The following is a 22,864-nucleotide window of genomic DNA, read 5'->3' on the forward strand; positions in this document are numbered from 1 at the left end:
TGTTGGTTATGCTTCAGAAGATTGGAGACTGACGAGAATTAGGCTTGAGATGGATTAATGACTGTGCATTGAGCATTGACCCCCCTATACAGAATTTTATTTTTGTTAACAACCATTTGATCAATAAATATGAGAGAAGCCCTCTCAAAAAAAAAAAATGTTATTGGTGCTTATATATTAGATTTAGATTACAGGTAATTTGTTTTCCTATGTGCTTTTCCACTTTTTCAAAATGTTTCACAATAATACTTTTATATTCAGATAAAATTAAATAAATGTTATTTTTTGAAATTCTAAAAAATGCATTACCAAATAGTGTGTACAATATTATGTCATTTTTTAAAAATAATATATATAAGCTATGGAAAAGCAGGAAGGCAAAAAAAAATATGTTAACAATAATTGGTTATCTCAAGGGAAATAAGATTGTGGTGATTTTTTCTTTTTGCATGACTATTTTTTAAACTTTCATTAACTAGATACTTTATATATACTTAGAAAAAACAGTACAATATGAATACTACATATGAAAATACTAATACCTAGTTGATACTGTACTTAATATTCACAGGTCTTAATGCCTATGCCTTGTATCTAGACTAATATTGCTGAATGGATTATCACATTCAAGTTCAAATAACCAATAAAACAAAATATTTCATTACTAAAATTGTTGGTAAAAATTAATTGTAATTATTAATAATTTTATTATCAATATAACTAATGTTTATGTTTTATTAATGCAATTGATATAGTTAATATTTCTGTTTAATTATTAATTTATTACTAGCATTGCTGATTACTAATAATTAAAAATACTAATATATCAGGTAACATTTTATAGTTGGCAGTTTAGCAGAATACGTACATTATGTTCCTCCTTAACTGCTTCTTCTAACCGAGCTGCAAATTGTGAACAACATATCAAGAATGAATTCAGATCATCCCCAGCCTTTTGAAAACAATAACAAAACAAAGTAATTTTGTAACTTTAACTGTTTCAGAATCCATATGCATATCCCTATATATTTTAGCATATTTAAATGCTTTTAAAAATATTTTTGTGTGGTTAATTCATGTCCCTTCAAACACGTAAGACAAGAAACAATGCTCCAAATGCTTCACTAGCAAATTCTCCCAGAAAGAAAGCATGGAAGATAGTATATTGTGAGGAATGCTCATTAATAACATATACCCAGTTATGTCTCACTGTCATTCTCTACACTGTTGCAGAAAATCAAGAATCCAAGAATTAGACTCCTGAAATGTAGGGGTGGCCAAAAACAGGTGGCTATTTAGTGTATGTAATAAATATCTCTTAGTGTTAGAAAATGAATGCTAATTATGGCTTCTAATTATAAGTACACTTACCAAGAGCTACAGTTTTTCATGCTCACTTAATGGACAATAGAAAATTTTGAGGAAAAAAAACAGTTACGGATTAAAATGTCAGTGACCCCATCTCTTCTAGTAGAGCAGTGGTCTTTTTATCAGACACTTGACCCATGATAAACAAATCTCAGATGCTTACATACAGTTAGGATTGTCATGGAATATTCTCCATGATTCAACATTACATTTTAAGCATATTAATATACTTTTTTGCCATGTAAAGACCTGAAATCATATAGGAGAGAGGGAGGAAAATTGAAGTAGTCATTCAGGAGAGTGGGAAAATGCATGTACCAGAGTTACTAATCACAATATAAAGTGAAACCATTAGTGTACTTGTGGATTTCTTCTACCCACACTCAGGTGCCACAAATACAGAGATGAGATAATGGAGATTGATATGATCAGGGCTGCAGATCAACAAAATAAGACCAATAAAGCAAGGGAGTTAAGTACAATGCAGGGGAACAATATTAATAATGGACCATGAAAACTGAGCTAGGTAAGACTGCCTGGAGGATTTAGTACAATAAAAGACAGTAGGACCCATGGATTAGAGTTCCCAATGGAATCAAAAGACTTTTGGTGACAGAATATTAGGAAAGCTAGAAGACAGTGGCCAGAGATTTGGATAACTGAAATTTAAATAATGGGAAAATTATAGTTATCAGTAACAACAAGGAGTAGAGAATATTATTTTGTCAGCTAGTGGTTGAGGTAGAAGACATGATCACTGGAGGAAAGAAATTCTGTGAAGAGAGATGCAGATTATGGAAAGATCTTCCTCATGGATATTGAAACAATAAAAAATTATGACAATAGTAGTGTTGTGAGATAAGTAGAATATCATTATAATAGAGGCTACTAGTTACCTACCTTATATTGATTTTTAACTTCCTTACTAAAAGGACCTCAAATTTCTTCCAGATGGCAATGTACATAGCTAATAATAAGTTTCCCAGACTCCCTTACCAATAAGGGTAGCTATGTACAATCAGGCCAAAGAGAAAAAAACAAGTTGTTGGGCAGAAATTCTGAAAAAAATCCTTAAAAGGGGGCAGAAATGTACAAAAAAATGGAAGGCCTTCACTTCAGTATTAACATCCTATAAAGAAAAAATGCATAAAATGAAATAATTATAACTTTTCTTTGCAGATTATGAAAAGGAGAGAACACAAGGGAAATCTAATGGCTTGAATTGCACAGAAGAACTCTATGTTAACGAGCAAGGAACCAAGGACATATCCATACCTGATGGGGGAGCACTAGACAGAGAACAGTACTTGTTCTACTGTGCACAGTCACAAGACAGACCTGCCATTCAATAACAGAATTCAAAGGATGAAGAAAAATCAGATGAGTGTTTTACAGCCATTCAGACTAGCAGATTAACTGGAATAAGGAAGAGCTCCTGAAGCAAGTCACTCAACCCACCCATTTTTCTCCCATCAAACTCAATTTGCCATAACGTGGCTGAAAAAGAGGCCAAAATACCTCCATTTTGGAATAGCCAAAATTAGAAAGACTGGCAATACCAATTTTGGAAAGGATATGGGAACACTGGAACTCATACAAAGATGGTAAGAACACAACACAACATGGTCCTGCCATGTTTAGCAATTGCTCATAAAGTTAAACATATTTTCAGTTATGATATATATATATATATATATAACCCACCAATCATATTCCTAAGTAATTATCACACAAAGACATATAAAAATGTTCATAGAAGTTTCATTCAAAATAGCCAAAATAGCTATAGGATCCAACAACCCACACAATGAAATACTCTTCACAATAAAATGAACAAACTACTGATACACAGAACAACATGGATGAATCTCAAAAACATTATAATGGTGGAGTGGAAGCTAGATGAAAAAGACTACATTCTGTATGATTTTATTCATATGAAACTCTAGAAAAAGCAAAACTATAGTGATAGATCAGTGGTTGTCAGGGGCCAGGGTAAGAGAACAGAACTGACTGCAAAGGGTTTACAAGAGAGATTTTTGGGACAAAGATAATGCTTTGCAGTTTCACTGTGGGGGCAAATACATAACTATAAAAAAGTGCAGTGTGGGTAAATTGCAATATTTCCAGAATCTCTTGCCTGGCTCCAGTTCATCTCCATATCAATAGGTATTTACAAGGGGTAGAGAGTAGTAGTCCATCTCCATATCCACAAGTAATTACAAGGGTCAGTGAGGGACCAGGGAGGTACAGTGGAGTTTTTTACTCTGCTGTGCAAGCCAGGTCAAAAAAGATACAGGACAGCTGCTTCTACGGAATAAATGTTTCTTAAACTTTATTTCTCCCTTTGACTGACTTCAGTTTCAAAGGTATTTTGCCCCAAGATTTCACCTCCCCAGAGTTACAAGAGCTAAAGAGAAGAGAAATCTCTCATGCTGCATGTGCTTGTGGAATTGTATTTTATAGCTCTGCCAGAGATGAACCAAAATGTAAACCAAAAGTATTTAAAATTGAAGTCCAAATTACTGCCAGCAAAAATACTGGAAAAATCAAATCAGCCCCTCAGGGGAAGCAGCAATAGGTGAGATTGCAGATTAGACAAATCAAACAATAATTTAGCCTAATTAAATGCAGATATCAGTTTCTAATCAACTCATTTTTAGAGAAATGAGAATTACTCGTCTATCAAACCAAATGTGAGAAAAGAAAGGGCAAGAATTCTTTAGAAAACAAAACATTATACCGCAGTTTTCAATGTTCTTCTAAATGTAATCTAAAAAGCTTGAGATCTAATTTAAAAATTACAGATTCAGAGTTGGGATTAAAGATGGTGGCATGAGAGGTGAGACAGAGGCCTCTTCCTAAAACTATACATAAAATGAAAATATAATTAATACAACTAATCCTGAAAGAGCAATAGGAAAGAAGGCTGTGCCAGACTGCATGCACCTAGAGAAAAGAACAGACCTCTCGGAACAAGGTAACACACCAAAACCATGATCACGATCCAGGGGGATCCAAGCCCTTCCCCCACCCCAGCTCACCAGCGGGAGGAAGAGAAATGGATCAGGGAGGGAGTGGAGGCCTGGGACTGCTGAATACCTAGCCCTGGAGATATGCTCTGGAAGCACAAACCTATATTGCATGGTGCTCTGGTGATTTAGTGGGGTTGGAAAGCTAAAATAGGTGGAATACATGAAGAGACTGAGATTCCAGCTGCTTGTGGAAAATAGTGATCCATATCTGGCTGCTCTGGGACAAAGAAAGGCAGGCAGTCTCAGAGACTTACTAACAGTGAAAGGGCTGCTAAAGGGGCAAGGACTGCACACAGCTTACTGCTAAGGAGAAATGACAGGTAGACAAAATTGTCTGGGCACACACTGCCTGGCAGGTTGGGAATTTTCAGGAGCATCAGGCACTCCATGCCCCTGGCTGGCTATGCAACTCCAAGGCCCCCCACCATGATATGCAGCCTGCTGTGCCTTCCTCCTGGCCAGACTGCACCTGGCTCGCAAACTGGCAGCCCCTGCCCTGGTGTCAGGCAAGCCAGAGGGAAGCCCTGCATACGGCAGCTACAAACACAAACCACAGAGGCTTACACCTGTGTGTTCAGCCCAATGGTTTTGACAGTGGAGGCAAGCATAGCAGCCAGAAAGCAGGAAACAGCTCTTTGCTCTCCCGAGGCAACAATATCACTCCACTGTGACCCCTGATGTTGCTCCAGGGGCTGAGCAGCTCCAGAGACTAGAGCTTCTGGGAAATAAAGGGCACCACACACAAATATGAAACATCAAAGAAACCTAGTTCAAACCAAAATTCCACAAACACTAGAGAAAAGGCTAAGTGAAACTAAACTCTTCCATCTTCCTAAAAGAGACTTCAAAATGAAAATCATGAACATGCTCATGGAGGTAAAGAAAAATATGCAAGAACTCAGGAAAGAATTCAGGATTGAGATCCAATCATTACAGAACACAATGGAGGGATTTAAAGGCAGATTAGATATGGTGGAAGAGACAATAAATGAAATAGAAATTAGAGAAGAGGAATACAAAGAAGCTGAAGCACAGAGAGAAAAAAGGATCTCTAGGAATGAAAGAATATTGAGAGAACTGTGTGACTAATCCAAATGGAACAATATTCATATTATAGAGGTAGCAGAAGAAGAAGAGACAGAAAAAAAGGAATAAAAAGTGTCTTTGAAGAGGTAATTGCTGAAAACTTCCCAAATCTAGGGAAGACAGTAGTCTCTCAGGCCATGGAGATATGCAGATATCCCAACACAAGGGACACAAGGAAGACAACACCAAGACATATAATAATTAAAATGGCAAGGATCAAGGATAAGGACAGACTATTAAAAGCAGCCAGACAGAGAAAAAGATCACAAACAAAGGAAAGTCCATCAGGCTATCATCAGACTTCTCAGCAGAAAACATACAGGCCAGAAGGGAGTGACATGACATATTTAATGCAATGAAGCAGAAGGGCCACAAACCAAGAATACTCCACCCAGCAAGATTATCATTTAAATTTGAAGGAGGGATTAAACAATTTCCAGATGAGCAAAAGCTGAGAGAATTTAATTCCCACAAACTGTCTCTACAGTGTATTTTGGATGGACTGCTATAGAGGGAGGTGTTCCTAAGGCTAAAAAGCTGTCACCAGAGGTAATAAAACCACAGTAAAGAAAGTAAAACAATTACTTACTAAGCAAACACAAAATAAAATTAACTACCCTCAAAGTCAGTCAAGGCACAGACAAAGATTACAGAATCTGATACCTAACATACAAAGAATGGACAAGAAAAATAAAAAGAACCTTTAGACTGTATCTGTAATAGCAAATTAAGTGAGTTAAGTTAGACTCACAGGTAGTAAGGAAGTTGCCCTTGAACCATTGGAACCACAAATCTAAAGCCTGCAATGGCAATAAGTACATACCTATCAATAATCACCCTACATATAAATGGTGTGAATGCACCAATCAAATGACATAGAGTCACTGAATGGACTAAGAAACAAGACCCATCTATATGCTGCCTATAAGAGACTCACTTTAAACCCAAAGACATACACAGACAAAAAGTGAAGGAATGGGAAAAGATATTTCATGCAACTAATAGGGAGAAAAAAGCAGGAGTTACAGTACTTTTATGAGACAAAATAGACTTCAAAACAAAGAAAGTCACAAGAGACAATGAAGGACATTACATAATGATAAAGGGGTCAATCCAATAAGAGGATATAACCATTATAAATATCTATGCACCCAACACAGGTGCACCTAAAGATGTGAAACAAATACTAAGAGCATTAGAAGGGGAAACAGAATGCAATGCATTCATTTTAGGAGACTTCAACACATCACTCACTCCAAAGGACAGATCAACCAGACAGAAAATAAGTAAGCAGACAGAGGCATTGAGCAACACATTACAACAGATAGATCTAACAGACATCAACATAACTGTACACCTAAAAGCAGCAGGATACACTTTCTTCTCAAGGCCACATGAAACATTTCCAAGAACAGATCATATACTAAGCCACAAAAAGAGCCTCAGTAAATTCAAAAAGTTTGAAATTGTACCAACCAGCTTCTCAGACCACAAAGGTATGAAAGTAGAAATAAATTACAGAAAGAAAATGAAAAAGCCCACAAGCACATGAAGGCTTCACTACCTGCTCCTAAATAACCAATGGATCAATAACCAAATAAAAACAGAGATCAAGCAATATGTGCACACAAATGATGATAATAATTCAACACTGCAAAATCTGTGGAATTTAGCAAAGGCTGTGCCAAGAGGGAACTATAATGCAATACTGGCCTACCTCAGAAAAGAAGAACAATCCCATATGAACAGTCTAAACTCATAATTAATGAAACTAGATAATGAACAAATGATGCCAGAAGTCAGTAGAAGGAAGGACATAATAAAAATCACAGCAGAAATAAATATAATTGAGAAGAATAAAACAATAGAAAGAATCAGTGAAGGCAGCAGCTGGTTATTTGAGAAAATAAACAAAATAGATAAACCTCTAGCAAGACTTATCTAGAAAAAAAGAGTCTCTACACACATAAACAGATTCAGAATGAGAACAGAATAGTCACTACGGACACCACAGAAATACAAAAATTATTAGAGAATACTAAGAAAAATTATATGCTAACAAACTAGAAAACCTAGAAGAAATGGACAACTGTCTAGAAAAATACAACCTTTCAAGGATTACCCAGGAAGGAACAGAAAATCAGAACAGACCAATTACCAGCAACGAAATTGAACTGGGAATTAAAAAACTACCAAAGAACAAAACAGGTGGAACAGACGCTTCACTGCTGAATTTTACCAAACATTTAGTGAAGACCTAGTACCCATCCACCTTAAAGTTTTCCAAAACGTAGAAGAGGAGGGAATATTCCCAAACACATTCTCTGAAGCCAGCATCACTCTAATACCAAAATCAGGCAAAGACACCACAAAAAAAGAAACTTACAGACCAATATCCCTGATGAACACAGATGCAAAAACATTCAACAAAATATTAGCAAACCGAATTAAAAAATACATCAAAGATCATGCATTATGATCAAGTAGGATTTATTCCAGGGATGCTAGGTTGGTACAATATTAGAAAATCAGTCAACATCATCTACCATATCAACAAAAAGGACAAAAAACACATGATTATCTCCATAAATGCTGAAAAAGCATTCAACAAAATTCAACATCCATTCATAATAAACTCTCAACAAAATGGGAATAGAGGGCAAGTACCTCAATATATCAAAGACCATATATAACAAACCCACAGCAAACATCACACTTAATAGCGAGAAGTTGAAAGCCTTTCCTTAAAGATCGGGAACAAGACAAGAAGGCCCACTCTCCCCACGTTTATTCAACACAGTTCTAGAAGTATTAGCCACAGTAACCAGAAAACACATAGAAATAAAAGGCATCCAGATTGGCAAAGAACAAGTTGAACTATCACTGTTTGCAGATGCCATGACATTGTATATAAAAAACCCTAAAGAATCCACTCCCAAACTACTAGAGCTAATATCTGAATTCAGAAAAGTTGCAGGATACAAAATTAATACACAGAAATCTGTTGCATTCCTATATACTAATTATGAAGTAGCAGAAAGAGAAATGAGGGAAACAATTCCATTCACAATTGTATCAAAAAGAATGAAATACCTAGGAATAAACCTAACCAAGAAAATTAAAGACCTATACTCTGAAAACTACAAGACACTCATGAGAGAAATTAGAGAAGATACCAATAAATGGACACACATCCCGTGCTCATGGATAAGAAGAATTAATATTGTCAAAATGGCCATCCTGCCTAAAGCAATCTTCAGATTCAATGCAATCCCTATCAACATACCTACAACATTCTTCAATGAACTAGAGCAAATAGTTCTAAAATTCATATGGAACCACAAAAGACCCCGAATAGCCAAAGCAATCCTGAGAAGGAAGAATAAAGCTGGGGGGATTATGCTGCCCAAATTCAAGCTCTACTACAAAGTAACAGTAATCAAGACAATTTGGTACTGGCACAAGAACAGACCCATAGACCAATGGAACAGACTAGAGTGCCCTGATATAAACCCAACCATATATGGTCAATTAATAAATGATAAAGGAGCCAATCATAAAGGTGGAAATGACAGCCTCTTCAACAGCTGGTGTTGGCAAAACTTGATAGCTATATTCAAGAGAATGAAACTGGTTTATTGTTTAATGCCATACACAAAAGTAAACTCAAAATGGATCAAAGACCTGAATGTAAGTAATGAAACCATAAAACTCTCAGAAGACAACATAGGCAAAAATCTCATGAATATAAGCCTGAGCAACTTCTTCCTAAACGCATATCCTTGAGCGAGGGAAACAAAAGCAAAAATGAACTCATGGGACTACATCAAACTAAAAATTGTCCGTATGGCAAAGGATACCAGCAACAGAACATATTTGTAAGATGACATATCCAAGAAGGGGTTAACATCCAAAAATATATAAAGAACTTAGACACCTCAACACCCAAAAAGCAAATAACCCGATTAAAAATGGGCAGAGGATATGAAGAGACAGTTCTCCAAAGAAGAAATTCAGATGGCCAACAGGCACATGAAAAGATGCTCCACATCACTAATCATCAGGGAAATGCAAATTACCACAATGAGATATCACCTCACACCAATAAGGATGGCCAGCATGCAAAAGACTAAGAACAACAAATGCTGGCAATAATGTGGAGAAAGGGGAACCCTCCTACAGTGCTGGCAGGAATGTAAGCTAGTTCAACCATTGCGGAAAGCAATATGGATGTTCCTCAAAAAACTAAAAACAGAAATACCATTTGACTCGGGAATCCCACTCCTTGGAATTTGCCCAAAGAATACACCTTCTCAGATTCAAAGAGACATATGTACCCATATATTTATTGCAGCACGATTTACAATAGCCAAGATATGGGAGCAACTGAAGTGTCCATCAGTAAATGAATGGATAAAGAAGAGGTAGTACATATACACAATGGAATACTATTTAGCCATAAGAAACAAACAAATTCTACCATTTGCAACAACATGGATGGAGCTGGAGGATATTATGCTCAGTGAAATAAGCCAGGAGGAGAAAGACAAGTGCCAAATGATTTCTCTCATTTGTGGAGTATAACAACAAATCTGAAGGAACAAAATAGCAGCAGATGCAGAGACTCCAAGAAGGAACTAGTTGTTACCAAAGGGGAGGGTTGTGGGAGGGCAGGTGGGGAAGGAGGGAGAATGGGATTGAGCAGTATTATGGTTAGTAAACATGGTGTGGGGGACCACGGGGAAAACAGTGTAGCACAGAAAAGGCAAATAGTGAATCTGGCATCTTACTACACTGGGACAGTGACTGCATTGGGGTATGGGTGGGGACTTGATAATATGGGTAAATGTAGTAACCACATTGTTTTTTCATGTGAAACCTTCATAAGAGTGTATATCAATAATGCCTTAATTAAAATTTTTTTTAGAAATCAAGACTCAACTACATGCTATTTCAAAGAGACACACAGTATAGATGTGTTTGAAAATAAAGTTTGAAAGAAAATATGCAATGACTAATTATAAGAAAGCTGTTATCAGACAAAGTAGACATCAGAACATACAACTGTATCAAAGATAAATAATTTTGGACTTCTGGCCATGATGAACTAGGCCCATTCCTTTAATCCTCATTTCTACAGCTAAAATACCACTGAAAGTACAACAAACCAACACAGGAAAATTCTGAAAGGTAAAAAGAAGCAAGGTTCCCAGTGCTTGAGGAAACCATGAGTTCTTTGGGTTTTCTTTTTATATACATATAAATTGGATGGGCCTCTGGAAAAGCCTGCAACCTGGAACTGCCAATAAACACAGACCAGAAAAACAACTCCTAAGCTAAAGGACTGTGAAAAGTGATCTCTAACATAACACAAAACCTTTTAGACAATGCCTATCCTACTTGATTCAAATACTAAGGAAAACACTGCACCACCACCCACATGTGTCAACAGACCTGAAAAATAATGTGGCAGCGAAAGCTGGTCCTTGATTTCCTTCACTAGGTGGTGTCAGTAGGGCTGAGTGGAGAGTGAATCTCCACCATCTGCCTGGAAGTAGTAATTGGCACTCCAATTTCCCCACCAGAGTGGAGCTGGTGGAACAAATCGGAACTGAATTTCCACCCTTTTCTGGAAGAAGCAGTCAGAATGAGTTATTCTGACTGCTCTCTTCACTTTTACTAATATAATTCTGGAAACCTGAGCCTGCACAATGAATCAAGAAAAGAAAAAAAAAGTATTCAGACTGGACAGGAGAAATAATATTGCCCCTATATAAAGATGATAAAATTGTTTATATAGAAAATCCCAATAAATCTAAAGAAAAACTCCTAGAATGAAAAAAGTACAGTAAGCAAGTTTGCAACACATAAGGTCAGGATACATAAAGCAATCATATTTATATATGATAGTAACAAACGTGTGGAAACTGATTTTAAAAACATACTGCCTAGAACAAAAAGGAACCCTACAGTATGGGAGAATATATTTGAAAATGACAGATCTGATAAAGGCTTGACGTCCAGAATATATAAAGAGCTCACATGCCTCAACAAACAAAAAACAAATAACCCAATTAAAAAATGGGCAGAGGAACTGAACAGACAGTTCTCCAAAAAAGAAATACAGATGGCCAAGAGACACATGAAAAGATGCTCCACATCGCTAATTATCAGAGAAATGCAAATTAAAACTACAATGAGGTATCACCTCACACCAGTAAGGATAGCTGCCATCCAAAAGACAAACAACAACAAATGTTGGCGAGGCTGTGGAGAAAGGGGAACCCTCCTACACTGCTGGTGGGAATGTAAATTAGTTCAACCATTGTGGAAAGCAGTATGGAGGTGCATCAAAATGCTCAAAACAGACCTACCATTTGACCCAGGAATTCCACTCCTAGGAATTTACCCTAAGAACGCAGCAATCAAGTTTGAGAAAGACAGATGCACTCCTATGTTTATCGCAGCACTATTTACAATAGCCAAGAATTGGAAGCAACCTAAATGTCCATCTGTAGATGAATGGATAAAGAAGATGTGGTACATATACACAATGGAATACTACTCAGCCATAAGAAGTGGAAAAATCCAACCATTTGCAGCAACATGGATGGAGCTGGAGAGTATTATGCTCAGTGAAATAAGCCAAGCGGAGAAAGAGAAATACCAAATGATTTCACTCATCTGAGGAGTATAGGAACAAAGGAAAAACTGAAGGAACAAAACAGCAGCAGAATTACAGAACCCAAAAATGGACTAACAGGTACCAAAGGGAAAGGAACTGGGGAGGATGGGTGGGCAGGGAGGGATAAGGGGGGGGAAGAAGAAGGGGGTATTAAGATTAGCATGCATGGGGGGGAGGGAGAAAGGGGAGGGTGGGCTGCACAACACAGAGAGGACAAGTAGTGACTCTACCACATTTTGCTAAGCTGATGGACAGTAACCGTAATGTGGTTGTTAGGGGGGACCTGATATAGGGGAGAGCATAGTAAACATAGTATTCTTCAGGTAAGTGTAGATTAAAAATTTTAAAAAAAAAAAGAAAGAAAGAAAGAAAAGGGGGATTACTCCTTAACAGGATAAAACTATTGGTAAATCAAAGATCAACGCATGCTTTAAATATCCTTAATGTTGATCACTTAAAGGGTGTCAGATGATCAGCTATGGAGGTACTCTTTTCTGATAATATTCCTTTCTCTTAATTAAAAAAAAAAAAGAAAGCAGTTACTGTGTGCTGACCTCCAATGAGTTCTGCACAGTGGTATAGAGGGCATGTCAAAGTGTGGGCAAAGGGTCTGTTTGTTTCTATGCAGAAGATCAAGGCCTAGCTTGGATACCCAGAAAATGAACTAAGATACGATATGAGGAGGAGCTTCCGGCATCAGCACTCTCTGGAGGACTCGTGCCAGGGGATGATCATCAAAAAGCCTCCACAGGGATCCAGACGATGCTGCGGTTGTGGCTGCATCCAGCCCACCGTCTCCTGGACTTGCCATAAGAAGGAGGAGGGAGATGTCTAGGCTGGCATGTGCATACAGTGAGACAACGAATTTGACTGGATCTGTACTGTTGGAACTCAACCAGGAGTTGGGAGGGGTGCAAGTTGTAGCACCCCAAAATCTCATGACTATAGACTATCTATGGTTAAAAGAACATATGGGATGTGAACAGATCCCAGAAATGGGCTGCTTTAATTTGTCTGATGGTTCAAGTACAGTTGGACAATATCCATCATATCATAGATAAATTTTCACAAATGCCTAGGGTGCCTAAATGGTTTTCTTGGCTTCACTGGAGATGGATGGTAATTATAGATTTGCTTTGTTTATGTCACCGTATTCCTATTATGTTAATATGTGTGTGCAAATTAGTTAGTAGTTTAAAACCTATACATACTTAAGGTACTATACAAGAAGATATGTCAAAGAAATAATCAATCCTCCCAAGTTTCCTTCATATGCTACATCTATAGCTTTTCTTCTTCCTTCCTAATTACAACCCTTAAATAGAATTCGTGCCTCATATCGAATTTACCGAGTATCATAATTCCTCCAGGTGGTAAAGATACCTCGAGACAAGTGCTGGGCATAGAAGCCACAGGGCATAAATCTGCAAAGAAGTAAAAAGCTAACCTTTGCAAACAATATGGCTTCTCTCTCACTTACCAACTTTACATTTCCCTGTATGGCCCCGGAAGATGACTGGTTAGCCAGAGACGGGTAAGATTCCTCAAGGGAGGAACAACCTAAGACAAGCACAGTCGCAGGGGGGCCATCAGGTGAGAATTTGGGGATCAACAGAGGTGAGGCTCAGAACCTCACCCCCCCTGCTTTGAGAGAAATCTTCTGCATCCGTGGATGTCTTGCTGCCCTTGTCTAGCCTGGATTAATACTTAGTCCATAGGCACACACCTGATCATCTGATCATCTATATTTGCCTTCTTACAGCACTAAACTATGTTTTCTACCTTTATCTTGCATCTACCTACCACTTCAGCATTTTATTAAAAATAAAAATAATAATAATAATAGGAGAAATGTGAGATCAACATATAAATCAAGTACAAAAATCAAATGAATATTCATATTTGACCTGATGGTTTATAGGTCATATTGCATGATCAAAACCGAAAGTTTCTGTGATGAATGCCCTTGTACTGTTCACCATGTAAGAATTTATTCACTCTGTAAGAATTCGTTCACCATGTAAGAACTTGTTCGTTATGCTTCAGAAGATTGGAGACTGACGAGAATTAGGCTTGAGATGGATTAATGATTGTACATTGAGCATTGACCCCCCTATACTGAATTTTATTGTTGTTAACAACCATTTGATCAATAAATATGAGAGATGCCCTCTCAAAAAAAAAAAAAAAACATACTGCCATTAAAATCATTCCAAAAGCATGAAACATTGATGTATAAATGTTTTAAAATGTATAAAAAATCCTGTACAGGATCTGTATGATGAAAATTACAAAATGCTGATGAAAGAAATCAAATCAGACCTAAATAAATGGAGAGACATACCATATTCATGGATTGAAAGACTCAACATAGGTGTTTTATTACATGGAGCCAAACTAATCCCTAACTAACAAAAGTCATTATGAAATAGAAGAATAATACTCTATGAGTAAAGTGTATTACAGTTGAATATCATGAAATACGTTAAATAATTCAGCTCAATAGGTTGAAGGAGAACCACACAGTTATCTTAATGTTTACATAACTTCAATATGTACAACAAAAACATTTGTTAAAACTAAATAACCTCTTTAGCTTTTTTATTAAGCAAACTAGAAATAGAAGAATACTTTCTTAACATGGTAATGACTATACATCTACTACCTACAGCCAACCATATTTAAAAATTAAACAGAAGCACCAGAAATAAAAGTAGGCTTAAGATATAGATACATCTTAATTAAACTTTAAGATAAATGTTGGGAGAGGATGTAAAAACCCAGTACACTACTTTCAAGTTTTCTAACAGGACTATTTTCATGGATGGGGAATTAATTCTGAGAACATATATTGACTCCAAAAGAAAATCTTAACTCTTTCCAGTGTAATGTGTCTACGTTAGAGTTACACATTACTTACAGAGAAAGATAATTCTTCATCTTCTAACTCCTCAACTGTTTTTTTTTCATTTTTAATGTTAAACCCATAAGTGTTTTCCAAAGTAGAAACAATCTATGAGAAAATCAAAGCAAAGTGAGTACTTTCATAGTTTAATATTATTATATTAAATGTAAAAAGATATTTAATCAACAATGTCAGGACCTTTTTAGCAATAAGACTCATTTCTTCCAATACTGTAAACTTACATTGCCCATCTCATGCCCCATTTCATACTATCATGAAGAAGTGATGAGCAACAGTCCTGACTCTACTCCATAGCAATGGAGAAATGCCCTATGACTCTTCCATTTCTGTGTTGACAGACATCTAAAAGGGAAAGGTCTATGAATGATTAAAGCATCAGCTCTACTTACCACCAAAGTATTCCTCAAAATCTGACTCGACTTTCTTCTTTGAAAAGAGTGGGCAAAACAGAGATGGAGATGGGAAAATAACAGATTTTTAAAGGGGATTCACTAAACTGACCCCTCAAACTTTGAGTAAACTTGTATTTTAGAAGTTTAGCAAACTATATTCTTTTCACATTTGTACTATTTCTCATTGTTCTTACTTGTAAATTGAACTATTTACAATTCAATTCTGGATGACTGTGCAAAAATAAACTCAGAGAAAGGGAAATTTTATCCCCCAACACTAAGAGCTAACGTTTCTAAAGTGCAGAGAAGAATTCACATAGCAGGCATGAACTTAGGTCTATCCTTAGAAGCACCTGTTTGCAAGGTTGGCCTTGGACTGGATTTCAGGAGGGTTCCCACCATTCACTAACTGACAGTGGCTCACTGTCCCTAAACTGTACAAATATGTGATTTATGCTGAACACCTGCTTTCCTTCAAGGAGAATGGAATTTTGGTACATGCTGGGCAGAAAGTACATAGAGAACCAACCCCCAATAAAACCCTAGGCACTGAGTCTCTAATGAGCTTCTCCAATAGACATTTCACATGTGTTGTCATAATGTGTATTGGAGAAATTGAGCATGCTCTGTGTGACTCTAAAGAGAGAAGAACCGTGGAAGCCTGGACCTGGTTTTCTCCAGATTCCACCCTATGTTCCTTTTCCTTTTGCTGATTCTGCTTTGTATCCTTCACTGTAATAAATAATAGTCATCGATGCTACTACATGCTGAGGCCAGTGAGTCCTCCTAGGAAATCACTAAACCTGGGATGGTCATGGGGACGCCCAACACAGGGACTAACAAATGTCTTACCATCTTCAGATGTTCATTAATTTTTCTGATCAATTCACCTTCTGCTATTACTGCTTTGTCTTACTTGATGGAATGGGCAAAGCAAACCTTACGATGGATTCTCCTGTTGGTGGAGATCTTAAGACCACTGGGTCAAGTTTATCACGTACTAATTTTGCACTAAGTCTTTCCATTGGTTTAGGAGACAATGGTGAATTAAGTAGTCCTTTTCTATTAATTAATTCTGGAGCACTTGCCAATTTATTACTAGTGCCAAACAGATGTCTTGCTGGTTTCATTTTATTATTTACTTAGCTTCCGAATTGTAGATGTAAAAACTGTATTCCTTCCTGTGAATAAAACATTAAATTTCAGATTTAAAATGATGTCAAGGTTATCAATTGCCCTGAAGATTCTGAATACCAAAATCAATGCTATAAAATTTACCAAATGTAGAGGGAAACATTCCTAACAAATAATAACACATTTTTTTTCTGAAAAAAAAAGGAAAACTGGTGAGAAATCCCTAGAGGTCACTGAAGGCTGATTTATGTGTGGGCACTTAGGATGGGAGGGTAAAAGTAGGGAGGAACACAGTGGAAGCAGTGAAAGAATATTTTCAGAAAACTGTAAAATTTTATTCTTAGCTTTCTGTTATTTTTTAATTAATATATACCCTAAATATATATCAGTATTCCCATAGGATTAATAGTTTACACCCAAGGTTATCAGCAGAGTAGTATCAAGGCAGCACCAAAATCATGCCGGGATAAGGAAGTACAGAATGGGCAGGTCTTAAGCTTTAATTCTTCTACTTCTCTCTCTCTCTCTGCAAAGCTAATTAAGACTCAGGACAATACCTCCTCCCAAAGAGTTTTAAAGCATATGCCTGACCATGGGAATTGTCTGGTAGAGTGGCAAAACTACAAATAGAAAAGTATTGGTTCTCTATTGTCTGAATCTCTCTACACTTAGACTAGTTGTTGCGGATTAAACTCCTGTCCTCCAAAAAATATATGTTCTAGTCCTAACCTCTGGCACCTGTGAATATGACAGAATTTGAAAGTACAGTCTTGCAGATATAGGTCATACTGGATTAGAATGGGTCCTAAATCAAACAACTGGTGTCATTTTAAAAAAGCTATGTGAAGACACAGGCTTATAGACCTACAAGGAAGAAGGCAATGTAATGAAAGAGGTAGAGAGTTGAATGATACAGATTCAAGCCAAGGGAAGTTAAGTATTGCTAGCATGCACCAGAAGCCAGGAAGAAGTGAGGGAAGTTCTTCACTAGAATGTTCAGGTGAAATGAACTGCAAACACCTTGATTTCAGACTCCTAGACTTTGGAACCATGGGAAAATAAATTTCCATTGTTTTAAGCCACCCAATTGATGGTACTTTATTACAGAATCCCTAGGAAACAAATATACACATGCAATTTCCTTAAACTTTATGGGAGGAACACAGACTGGGGCCTGAATTTTGGCCATTTCATAATAGATTACCAGACAGACTAGTTCACATCTCCAAGGGCATATGAACTCACAGGTGAAAATAACTTGACACCTCAAAAATACAAGCTTTACAAAAGAAAAACAACAAACTAAAAAATATGTCCAATTTGGAAAATTATTAGAACAGGTAAATCAAATACACACAAACATGCACAGAGAATATTAGCAACATAAAACAAGTAAATAAGATATTTGTTAAAGACTCCAGGAGAAATATTAGAAATGAAAAATATAGTAAACAACACAGCTAATCACAGAATAATATTGAAGAATAAATCAGTAAAATGGAAGATCAGATTGAAATGTGCTGCCAGAAAGCAACAGCAAAGATAAAGAAATAGACATGAAAAATAAAATGAGATATGTAGAAGAATTATATAAATGGCAAAAACCAAACCATGTAGTAGGAAATCCAGAGGGAAAAACAATAAAATGAATGGGAAGAAATATTTGAAGAAATAATAAAAATAAATTTCTCAGAATTAATGTGGAAATCACAGACAGTGAGTGTCCACAAAATACCAAAGAAAACAACAAAACAGCTTAACAGATTATAACCAAATGTTAAAAATCTCAAAGGGAAAAATCTGAAAGCGTTCAGAAAGAGCATATAACCTGAGAAGGAAGAATTAACATCAGTTTTTAATAATATTTCTCCTCAAAGCATTCTCTTTTTTGTCTAAATTGCAAACTTTTTGTCATGCAAAAAGTCTAGGTGAAGAACAAAAATGTATGCAAAAAGATTAGCAGCATTTATCACATTCTTTTTTTTGGTATCATTAATCTATAATTACATGAAGAACATTATGTTTACTAGGCTCATAGTTCTTGAACATGAATAAAGTGAGATGCACAACATCAACAGTGCTAAATATAGAAAGTTAATACCAGATTTGAAATAATTTAAGTAGCTAGCAATTCTACAGAAAATGGAAAAATATAGGCATAAATTTTTTGACAGCATATTAAACATGATTTAATTTTTGAAGAGGCAGGATCTAGAGTAGAGAGAATCATCCAGTGAATTTTAAAACCCTGATAATAGAAATTTTTTTACTTTGCAGAAAAGTCAATTGCACCCTGTTAATAAATTTATGCAAAACACAAATAACAACACCAAATAACAAACCACTTTAGGGAATAAATACAAAAATGAATAATAAATATTATAGGATATGTTATTAATAAAAATCACTGTGAATAAGGTTTTTAAAAAAGAATTATTTCTCAATTACTTTGGACAATCCCTATTGTAAGCCATAGAGCAGATAATTACTGATGTAATTGTGGACTTCCAAAATGAAAATATTTCTTTTTGTATTGTTAAGGTATCACTGATATACAATCTTATGAAGGTTTCACAAAAGAAAAACAACAAATGGGTAAACACTGTGGTGACTACATTCACCCATATTATCAAGTTCACCCCACACCACATTGCAGTCACTGTCCATCAGCATAGTAAAATGCTATAGAGTCACTACTTGTCTTTTCTGTACTATACTGCCTTCCCCTGACCCCTTACATTCTGTGTGCTAATCATAATACCCCTTAGCCCCCTTCTCCCTCCCTCCCCAACAACCCATCCCACCCCCTTCCCTTTGGTAACTGCTAGTCCCTTCTGGGGTCTGGGAGTCTGCTACCGTTTTGTTCCTTCAGATTTGCTTTGTTGTTACACTCCACAAATGAATGAAATCACTTGGTACTTGTCTTTCTCCACCTGGCTTATTTCATTAAGCATAATATCTCCCAGCTCCATCCATGTTGTTGCAAATGGTAGGATTTGTTTTCTTCTTATGTCTGAATAATTTTCCATTGTGTATGTGTACCACTCTTCTTTATCCAGTAATCTACTGATGGACACTTAGGTGGCTTCCATGTCTTGGCTATTGTAAATAGTGCTGTGATAAACATAGGGGTGCATATGTCTTTTTGACTCTGGGATCTTGTTTGCTTCAGGTAAATTCCTAGGAGTGGAAATCCTGGGTCAAATGGTACTTTGATTTTTAGTTTTTTGAGGAACCTCCATATTGCTTTCCATAATGGATGAACTACTTTACAGTCCCACCAACAGTGTAGGAGGTTTCCCCTTTCTCCACATCCTCGTCAGAATTTATTGTTCCTTGTCTTCTGGATAGTGGCCATCCTAATTGGTGTGACTTGATATCTCATGGTGGTTTTAATTTGCATTTCCCTGATGATTAGCGATATGGAGCATCTTTTCATGTACCTGTTGGCCATCTGAATTTCTTCTTTGGAGAATTGTCTGTTCATATCTTCTGCCCATTTTTTATTGGATTCTGCTTTTTGGGTGTAGAGGCATGTAAGCTCTTTATGTATTTGGATATTACCCCCTTATTGGATATGTTGTTTAAGAATATATTCTCCCATACTGTAGGATGCCTTTTTGTTCTGCTGATGGTGTCCTTTGCTATACAGAAAAATTTGAGTTTAATGTAGCCCCATTTTTTCATTTTTGCTTTTCTTTCCCTTGCCTGAGGATATGTGTTCAGGAAAAAGTTCCTCATGTTTATAATCAAGAGATTTTTGCCTATGTTTCCTTCTAAGGGTTTATGGTTTCATGATTTACATTCAGTCTTTGATGCATTTTGAGTTTACTTTTGCGTGTGGGGTTAGACAGTAATCCAGTCTCATTCTCTTACATGTGGCTGTCCAGTTGTGCTAACACAAGTTGTTAAAAAGGCTGTCATTTCCCCACTGTATATCCATGGCTCCTTTATCATGTATTTATTGGATATGTATGCTTGGGTTTATATCTTGGCGCTTTATTCTGCCCCATAGATCTATGTCTCTGTTCCTGTGCCAGTAGCAAAGTGTCTTGATTACTGTGGCTTTGTAGTAGAGCTTGAAGTTGGGGAGCATAATCCCCCCAGTTTTATTCTTCCTTCTCAGGATTGCTTTGGCTATTTGGGGTCTTTTGTGGTTCCATATGAATTTTAGAACTATTTGTTCTAGTTCACTGAAGAATGCTGTTGGTATTTTGATAGGGATTGCATTGAATCTGTTGATTGCTTTAGGCAGGATGGTCATTTTGACAATATTAATTCTTCCTATCCATGAGCACAGGGCATGCTTCCATTCATTGGTATCATCTTTAATTTCTCTCATGAGTGTCTTGTAGTTGTTAGAGCATAGATCTTTTCCTTGGTTAGGTTTATTCTTAGGTATTTTGGGGTTTTTTGATGCAGTTGTGAATGGAATTGTTTTCCTGATTTCTCTTTCTGCTAGTTCATAATTAGTATATAGGAATGCAACAGATTTCTGTGTGTTAATTTTGTATCCTGCAACTTTGCTGAATTCAGATACTAGATCTAGCATTTTTGCAGTGGATTTTTTAGGGTTTTTTATGTACAGTATCATGTCATCTGCAAACAGTGACAGTTTAACTTGTTCCTTACCAATCTGGATGCCTTTACCTATTTGTGCTGTCTGATTGCCATAGCTAGGATCTCCACAACTATGTTGAATAAATGTGGGGAGAGGGCATCCTTGTCTTTTTCCCGATGTTAAAGGAAAATCTTTCAGCTTCTCACAGTTAAGTATGATGTTGGCTGTGGGTTTATCATATATGGCCTTTATTATGTTGAGGTACTTTCCCTTCATACCCATTTTGTTGAGAGTTTTTATTGGGAATGGATACTGAATTTTGTCAAATGCTTTTGCCGCATCTATGGAGATGATCATGTGGGTTTTGTCCTTCTTTTTGTTGATGTAGTGGATGATGTTAATGGATTTTCAAATATTGTACCATCCTTGCATCCCTGGATGAATCCCACTTGATCATGATATATGGCTTTTTTAATGTATTTTTCAATTCAGTTTGCTAATATCTTGTTGAGTATTTTTGTATCTGTGTTCATCAGGGATATTGTCTGTAATTTTCTTTTTTGTGGTGTCTTTGCCTGTTTTTGGTATTAGAGTGATGCTGGCTTCATAGAATGAGTTTGGAAGTATTCCTTCCTCTTCTACTTTTTAGAAAACTTTAAAGAGGATGGGTATTAAGTCTTCCATACTGTGTCTGATGAAATTCAGCAGTAAAGCCATCTCATCTGGGAATTTTGTTCTTCAGTAGTTTCCCCAGATTGGAGAAGTTTTCAGTAATTATTTCTTCAAGGACACTTTTCATCCTTTTTTGTCTCTCTTCTTCTTCTGAAACCCCTATTACGTGAATATTGTTCCATTTGGATTAAGAGTTGTATTATTCTTTCATTCCTAGAGATCCATTTTTCTCCCTCTGCCTCAGCTTCTTTGTATTCCTGTTCTCTAATTTCATTTACCCTCTCCTCTACGTCTTCTAGTCTGCTTTTAAATCCCTCTATTGTATGTTTCATTTCAGATACTGTATTTTTCAAAGTGTCTATCTCTTGATTCATCTCCTAGATCTTGAATATTTTTCTGTAGCTCTATTAACATGTTTGTGATTTTTGTTTTGAAATCTGTCTCTGAAAGACTGATTTCAGTTTCACTTGGCCCCCTTTCTGGTATTTGAGAGATTTTGGATTGAACAAGGTTCTTCTGCCTTTTCATAATCCTACTGGATAATGTGGTATAATACTTTTGTGTAGGCAGTGCCCTCTAGTGCCCAGAAACTACTCTCCAGAGCTGCCCAGCACCTGGAGTGATGGCGGGGGTCACAGGCAAGTGGCTCCAGTACCTGCCCAGAGGAAAGAGTTCTTTCCTGCTTCCTGGTCATAGTGCCTGCCCCCACTCTCAGGGCCAGTGAGTGGGGGGAACAGGGAGCAGCCTTTTTGATACGCCCCTATAGCTGCACTGGGTGAGACTGCCCACCTGCCAGCCTGGAGTGACAGTGAGGGGTGGGTCACTGGCAAGTACACCAGTGCCTGCCGGGAGGAAAGAGCTCTTTCCTGCTTCCCAGCTTCAGTGCCTGCCTCCACTGTCAGGGCCAGTGAGCCAAGTGTGCAGAGAGCAGTTTCTGTGAAAGTTCCCTGAAAGTTCCCAACCTGCTGGGCTGGAATGCCGGGACAATTTTGTCCACCTGTCCCT

At 36.9% G+C, this 22,864-nt stretch overlaps 1 protein-coding gene across 1 annotated transcript in view; it reads right to left on the reverse strand.

Annotated features, from left to right (window-relative positions):
* CCDC7 (coiled-coil domain containing 7) overlaps positions 1-16,634 on the reverse strand; it is a 149,687-nt gene extending 133,053 nt beyond the window's left edge. Inside the window, 4 exon segments of the mRNA XM_073218869.1 lie at positions 869-952; positions 15,095-15,187; positions 16,345-16,397; positions 16,400-16,634. Of these exon segments, the coding sequence (XP_073074970.1) occupies positions 869-952; positions 15,095-15,187; positions 16,345-16,397; positions 16,400-16,622 (453 nt within the window). The 5' untranslated portion in view covers positions 16,623-16,634.
* Between the last annotated feature and the right edge of the window lie 6,230 nt (positions 16,635-22,864).

The sequence above is a fragment of the Manis javanica genome, chromosome 2 (assembly GCF_040802235.1).
Source record: "Manis javanica isolate MJ-LG chromosome 2, MJ_LKY, whole genome shotgun sequence".
In the NCBI taxonomy this organism is placed as follows: domain Eukaryota; kingdom Metazoa; phylum Chordata; class Mammalia; order Pholidota; family Manidae; genus Manis; species Manis javanica.